Genomic DNA, 7,246 nt, shown 5'->3' with positions numbered 1-7,246 from the left:
TCGGATTTTTTTTTTTATTTTTTTTATTCAATGTCACAAAACAAAAATGACCATGTTCAAGTCTTAAAGTCATCCTGAGGCCTTAGCTTTGGTTTCAAATTACACAACATCATGTATGTGTTGCTTCTTTGGGGCTTGTTTTCATAGACCTGGTTGCTTATTTCTCTCAAATCTGGTAACAGAGTGGGCAGGGCGCAGTGTCTAATTGTAGCAGTAAGCTAACGAGTACTGATAAGCTTTATTTTGTTTTGATCCAATGCTGCACAACTGAACTGATCCAATGCTGCTGTGAAAAAAAGAAGCTATATCCATGTTGGATAGAATATCCAATTTAAATAAAAAAAATAACCTTAAGAGACAACTTGAATGATTTTTTTTCTTTTTTTTCTCTTAATGCATTGCATAAAGATCGGATCGGGAAAAATCGGTATCGGCAAATTGTCAAAATCAAATGATCGGGATCGGGAGCAAAAAAAGGTGATTGGGACATCCCTAGAAAAAATAGATCCCTTTAGAAACAAAAATGCTTTGAAGATTTTGGTTTTCGTTGCATTGTTACATCCCAAAATGTTAGTGGTTAAATTAAAGTCTTTATGATTTTTGTTTCTGTCCCTTCAGATCAGTGTGACCCTGGTTTATCGCTGTCACCAGGGAGGAGTGTCATGGCGGAGCCCGACTACCTGGAGGGAGACTGTGATGAGCTCATCAAACCCAAGAAGCTGATCAACCCGGTGAAGAACTCTCGTAACCACCAGGACCTGCACCGAGAGCTGCTCATGAACCAGAAGAGGTCAGAAAGACACACTCTCTCTCCCTTGGTTTCTTCTTTATTTGATTTGGTTCATCCATGTGGTCATCCCCAGGTTCCTCTTACTTTACATTCAGCAACCCAACATGTTATCATGTTTTATAGCACATCAACAAATCAGTTTATTTTCCAAGCCTATGAATGGAGATAATGTTTTATTCATTTATTGGATTGTAAAACTGTGTTTATGTCCAGCACCTTCCAGATCATCATAATTTCCTTGTTTATTTTTGGCAACAAGACATTTGCTTACCATCCAAAGTAGGTTAAATTGTGGAACCAAAACAAGATTCAAGGCTTTATTGTCATGCGCACAGTAGCTACAGTGTTGATATGGCAATGAAAAACTTAGGTCACAGGTTCCTCCAACAATGCAACATGAATATATATATATAGGACATGGAACAAATATAACACAGTCCAGATCTGGGCTAATTTACTGATGGAGGAGGAGTTAAAACAGTTAGCATGCTACTTTCTTGTAATTGGTCTGATAGTATCCATGCAGACTGTGTTGATGCGTCTGCAGTGTGTCACTAGTTGACTTCATTGGTCCCCCACCCAACCTCCAGCAGCATTATAATGTAAAGCACAGGATATCAAACTTTCATAGCGAGCTATTATATATATAACCCCAAGTGCATTAGTGTATCAAAAACGAGTTATGCAAAGGTCACAGATGTACTGCAAGGGGTGAATGTGGTCTAGCTGCAGATTCCGGATCATACAACACAGGTTTTAATGCGGAGTGTGTGTGTGTGTGTGTGTGTGTGTGTGTGTGAGAGCATCCAGGCATCAGTTAAAACACCCAGCATACTGCGGCCTGAGCTCACCCTTTTGACACTAAATGTTTGCATTTTCTCTCACCACACAGTGGCAGCAGCCTTGTGCCTGAGCTATAAATAGCTATGTAAACACACATGCTGTTGACAGCTGTTACATCACATGAGCGATGCTCAGTCCTCAACAGATCAAATAGTGAGGTGCTTTTGTAATGATGGAGGCAGGGCATTAATTAATGATGGAAAACGGGCAGGGTGGGAAGGATTAAGAAGGGCCATGCGAGGAATGTAATAAAATAATATTAGAAAGAGGCTGCTGGATGTTGTATCTATTGGTGTAGACGGAGAATGTCCCAGAGTGAGATACATCTATCGGGCTTTTGGGGGGATATGCTTGTTATGACGGGGCTTTCAGTCGTGTACTGGAAGTAGAGAAAGCTTGCCTGCGTAGTGGATTAGTCACGCTGGCGAGAGTGCTGAGGGTGGGGTGGGTGGATGCATGCATGGATTGATGGATTGTCTGCATGAACAGAGGAAAATACTTTATGTAATATAGATTACAAAGCAGTCTCCAGCTGAGAGCCTTTCTCTGCCTTTGCTACCTAGCTGTGGTAACTCTTCCTACACACAATCGTATATATAAACAGGAGAGTTTCAGAACTTCATCCACCCAAACTGGTGACTCATTGGAGCAGATGAAGGTAATGGATGCGTAGGATTTAGAACATACATTCTTCGCAGTTTGCTACATGAAGGGGGTCATGGATGTGGGGGTTAGTTATGATGTAAATGATGCCAACATAAAAAGGAGAGTGGAGTCAGCATCTTTACAGCCTGTCTTATTGCTTTCAGTGACCTTGACCCTCCTCCCTTCCTGTGCGTGGTGTTTGCAAACAGCCCAACCTGACCTTGTCTTTGACCCCCTGCTCTGATTCAGCCCGTTAAGTGCCGTCACGAGACCCTCACCGTCAGGAAAAGCAGGGCATTTAACTAGTGCCCTCTTGTTAATGAACTCCCACTCGGAACACCGGGGGCTCGGTTATGCAACCTTCAGGATTTCATGAAACATTTAATTAAGACATTGTTGTTGCTGAGCAGCAGTCAGCTACGCACACTGTTTTCTTTCAACAACAGAGGCAGCCTGTGCAGAGTCAGGCTTTCATCGCTAAAGGAAATATTATGAGGAGAGTAAAGTCATCTGAATAATATGTTTTTTGAACACCTGAATCAAGGACATGGATAATATATTTTAGAAAAATTGATAGCCTCTGTCCTTTTACTGCATTTTTGTCCTGTTTGGCTTCTGCCTTAGCTTACTCCAACGCATCTCTGTTCCCTCTGTCTTAAGTGCCCCTTCTCCCGACCCTAATCCTTAAGCCCCCCTCTTCTCTCTGGTAATTTGGAGGAGTTTATGTTGCATAACATTTGACATTTTTCTCTTTTTTGAAAGTCACGCTCAGACTTTACAAGAAGACCAATTGTTCAGAGTTGCTGCACAAACCCATGCAGCTGTGTAGGATTGTAATCACAGTTATGTATCACCCAAAGACGGCTACCTTGTGAGGAATATTTGAGATATAAAGACATGTTTTTTTATGTTTGGAAGAGAAGAAAAAGAGCAACGTTCAAACAGTCTTTTCTAAAGTCAGTTGCAATGTTGGCCACCACCACCTACATAGACTGGTAAACATGGAACAATCTGTGACTGGGCTCCAAATCAAAACTTCCTGAAACACGAATGACATGATTAATACAGAAAATCTAATTCAGATCTGCATGTCAAATTAGGATGAGGTCACGGACATCATCTGTTACGCATGGATGTGAATGCTAATCTCCCTCTGAGTGGGGCTGTGTAGTGACATCATAAAGCTTTGCTTTAGTAACATGCTGTCTCTCTGATTCTGCACAGGGGTCTGGCTGCTCAAAACAAACCTGAGCTCCAGAAAGTTCTGGAGAAGAGAAAGAGGGAACAAGTTCTCAAGGCTCAGAAAGAGGAGCAGGAAGCCCACAAGAAGAGGAGCGACCTGGAGATAGAGCTCATGAAAAGACAACAGAAACTAGAGCAGGTGAATAATCAAAACATAAACATTTAGCATTTACATGGATGAAGATACTTACCGTATCTAATCACAAGAGATGATGCATTTATGTATAGATATTGCTATTAACAGATTAAAACGTCTATAATTAGTTTAATCAGAATGTCTTTGTTCTTGCAGCTGGAGCTGGAGCAACAGAAAAATGAGGATGAACAGGAGAACACCCCGGAGTTTGTGAAGATGAAGAGCAACCTGCGCAGGACCAAGCAGGAGACCGACGGGGAGGAACGGACCACCTAAAAACCAGCAGGGGTGTCTGGGTCTGGCTGATTGTGCGCGTGTTTGTGGACACGGAGACGTCAGGAGAGTGTGTGTACAAAAAAGAGAGAGAGTGTGGTCCAGGTGCACGCTGATGACCTGGCCATGGTCCAAGATGAACTTCCTGGCTTACCCCACCTAGCAGATCATTCCCGCAGTGAGGAGAGAGACTTTACTGACTAAAGACCCCACTCTGCCTGCCTGCCATGGACCGCCAGTACTCACCTCTGCTCCTCGCACCCATCCGGCAGCACACAGCACCCCCTGCAGGAGGGACCTAACACAGACATGTTACATGTAAAACGCCTTTCAGCAAGGGCGCGCAAGCTTCCAATGAGCTCTGATGGAGAAAACAACCAAACACACACACACACACACACACAGGAGTTTTCATCCCCTCTGTTTTCACTCCTTACTCCACAGAAAGCTGTTGATCTCTTTACTGTTATCAATGTTGTTCTTGTTGTTGTTGTTTTTTTTGTTCTCACCTTCAGAATCAAATAAGGAAAAGTGGACACTGGATGGACTCTTGAAGCTGTGTAATGTAAAAGCCAAACATTTGTGCTTTTCTTATTTATGTTTGTAGCTTTTAGCCCAGGTATAGGGGTGGACACTTTTTTTAGTTGTTCTGTATTTTTAGTTTGTTTAACAGCATAGTTTATGAAGCCAGAACAGGACAAAGGGAGTGCACAGTTGTGAGAAACGCTCATCATGTTTGCTTTATTTTTATTATTTTTAAATTCCAAACATGCCATTTCCTCAGCTAATGCAATTGTGAGCAATAGTAGAACTCCCAGGCATGAGTGACTTTTTCTTTATATACTCTGTTGTTTTGTATGAAAAAAGTGTTACTTAATAAATAATTTAAGTTTTTGTTAGGGTGGTCAATATGAATAAGCCTTTTGCTTCCTGTCCGATCAGTCAATCTACTCGGCTCCTGAAACAACTCTGATAAGTGTTTTGGAACTTTATCACTGCAGTATTTTGTCCATAACAATTGAGCCATAGATTTGTAAAGCTAATTTAAATCAGTGAATCTGAATAAAAGTGTAATTACAATGCCCTAAATGGCATACGTAGTGGTTATTTAAATATTTCACACAATGATATCATGGGTCTACAATTCTGGTGTGTGGGTCTCGAAGAGATGATGGCTATTATTCTAATTGGAAGAATCAGATTTATAATGACATAACCCTGTGTTCTCCAGAATTCTCTTTTTAATAAACATCATTTTAACACGTTCCACTTATTTTCTTTATTTTGTGTGCCGCTGAAGTCTGTGGATTGTGATTTTTTTTTTCTCAATTGAAAGTGATCTTTAAACACAGAGAAGCAGTACGACCGTAAATAACATGATGAGCTAAACTTATTATTCTGAAATGTACTTAGAACAGAAACAGGGCAAGGTTAAATAGACGGGCAAAGTAGTGTGACAATGCTGGCAAAGCTGATGAGAGGGGTCAGGAAAATATATTTATTAGATAAGGAGTTCCTTTCTTTAAATGATTGTAGTAAATCAAGGATAGGCCCATTTTAAAATAACATTATAAATATGAAATTGCTGGATGATGTATTGATATATAGCATTGTGTTAATGTTGCAGCTGGTAAGGTTTTAGATGTCAATTGGGTAGCATGTGAATTATGTCCCGGTAATCAATATACTATATATGATCCCAATCTTAAGAAAATACTATCCAGGTAGAAAATAATCAACTCAAAAGGAGTTGTAAATAATTTACTAATCTCAACTAAGATACATGTTTTTTTTCCAATTGCATTAAAAAAGATCATTATTTTATTTGAGTTAATTAAGTTGAAAGGTGAGAGAAAAAAAGTTTAGGCCTGTTGGTTTTCAGTTTTTAAAGAAGAGGAAGGATTAGAGTAAAACAATCACCATTTCATCATGGAAATAAAATAGGACACAGTAATCTGAACAGCATGCACACAGGTAAATACTTGCAGTAGTGGACGAGGCAGAATTAAATGAAAATGAAATGGAATGTTGGTAAGCTCCATAAAGGGGTATTTTTCAGACTGCAAAGAAAAGGATCTCCACAAGAGGACAGCAGTAGATAACTGGACGCCAGCTGCTCTTAACCCCAGTGGAGGGCAGTGAAGAGCTACTGATGCCGCTTAAATCCACGAAGAATAATTCAACCTGTGCTGATCAGTAAGCGACAAACATGGCCGCCTGTGGGCTACTCCGTTCCCTGTCTTCCAACTTTTTCACAGTTTTGCCATTACTCAACCGCTCGGTAACACTTTCACCGTTGCGGCTGGCATCTACACCTTACTTTGGAAGAACCATAACCACTTCTAGTCGAGTAACAGCAGGTATTGCCTTTTGCATGTCTTTTATTGTAGCACATTTAGCTAACATCTTCGGTAGCTAGAGGGTAACATTAGCTATGTAAGAGGACACGACACTGCTGTTTGCATCTGTTGTTTTTCTTGTTGTCAAACTTAACAACTACTAACTACATCAACTACAAAATACTCCAAAGTCTTCTACCAGGGTGCTGTTTGTGTTCTGAAGTTGTGTTTTTTTGCAGATCTTAAATTCACAGACAAGCACGAATGGATCCGGGTAGAAGACGACGGGAATGGGACTGTCGGTATCAGCAAGTTTGCGCAAGTAAGTTCCCATGTCACACAGACATTAGTGCATGCAAAAGTTCACCATTTTTTTTGCAATATCGTTTGACCTTGCTCTCTGCCACTTGCAGGAGGCTCTGGGGGATGTAGTTTACTGTGGACTGCCAGAGGTGGGGACACAGCTGGCTCAGCAAGGTATGGAGTTCAGGGCAGCTAAGGTTTTTGGAAAGGTCATACACTACACGATTTAGTTTATCAGATTTGAAAACGAATTCACCAGATGTATTGATAACTAAAAATCAGCAACCCTAATTTCATGCATTTTATTTCACACTTACCTTTTTAATAATAATATGAATACATTTTATTTCGAGGCGCCTTTCATTACACCCTAGGACACTTAACAATTCCTAAAATACAATACATCTAATCACTTGGTGGTGAAAATAAAATAACTTTCTGCTCAATAGTTGTTAATGCTAATATGTCAATTTAAGGATTTGAGACTTTTTAGATTACTAGCACTGTGTGTTTTTGGCACTATGTAACAAAATGCTTTCTCTGCATTTGACCCATCCTAGTGTTAGGAGCAGTGGGTTGCCATTATGAACGGTGCCTGGGGAGGAGTGTAGGAAACGGTGCCTTGCTCAGGGACACCTCGGTAGCACTTGGTCTTGCCGGGACTTGAACTGGTTA

The 7,246-nt window shown here is 40.6% G+C and overlaps 2 protein-coding genes across 2 annotated transcripts; both read left to right on the top strand.

Moving 5' to 3' along the window:
• Positions 1 to 601: 601 nt before the first annotated feature.
• fam107b (family with sequence similarity 107 member B) lies at positions 602 to 5,196 on the top strand. The gene is made up of 3 exons (XM_010787073.1): positions 602 to 790; positions 3,503 to 3,659; positions 3,813 to 5,196. Exons 1-3 carry the CDS (start codon positions 663 to 665, stop codon positions 3,930 to 3,932), a joined length of 405 nt encoding a protein of 134 aa, XP_010785375.1. The 5' UTR covers positions 602 to 662; the 3' UTR covers positions 3,933 to 5,196.
• A 905-nt stretch (positions 5,197 to 6,101) lies between these two features.
• LOC104959204 (glycine cleavage system H protein, mitochondrial-like) lies at positions 6,102 to 6,816 on the top strand. Its single transcript, XM_010787072.1, has 3 exons — positions 6,102 to 6,289; positions 6,508 to 6,590; positions 6,682 to 6,816. Exons 1-3 carry the CDS (start codon positions 6,139 to 6,141, stop codon positions 6,799 to 6,801), a joined length of 354 nt encoding a protein of 117 aa, XP_010785374.1. The 5' UTR covers positions 6,102 to 6,138; the 3' UTR covers positions 6,802 to 6,816.
• The last annotated feature ends 430 nt before the right edge of the window (positions 6,817 to 7,246 follow it).

The sequence above is a fragment of the Notothenia coriiceps genome, unplaced genomic scaffold (assembly GCF_000735185.1).
Source record: "Notothenia coriiceps isolate Sejong01 unplaced genomic scaffold, NC01 NC01_scaffold00030008, whole genome shotgun sequence".
In the NCBI taxonomy this organism is placed as follows: domain Eukaryota; kingdom Metazoa; phylum Chordata; class Actinopteri; order Perciformes; family Nototheniidae; genus Notothenia; species Notothenia coriiceps.
The sequence above is the reverse complement of the archived record's forward strand: the minus strand, read 5'-3'. Positions and strand labels throughout refer to the sequence as shown.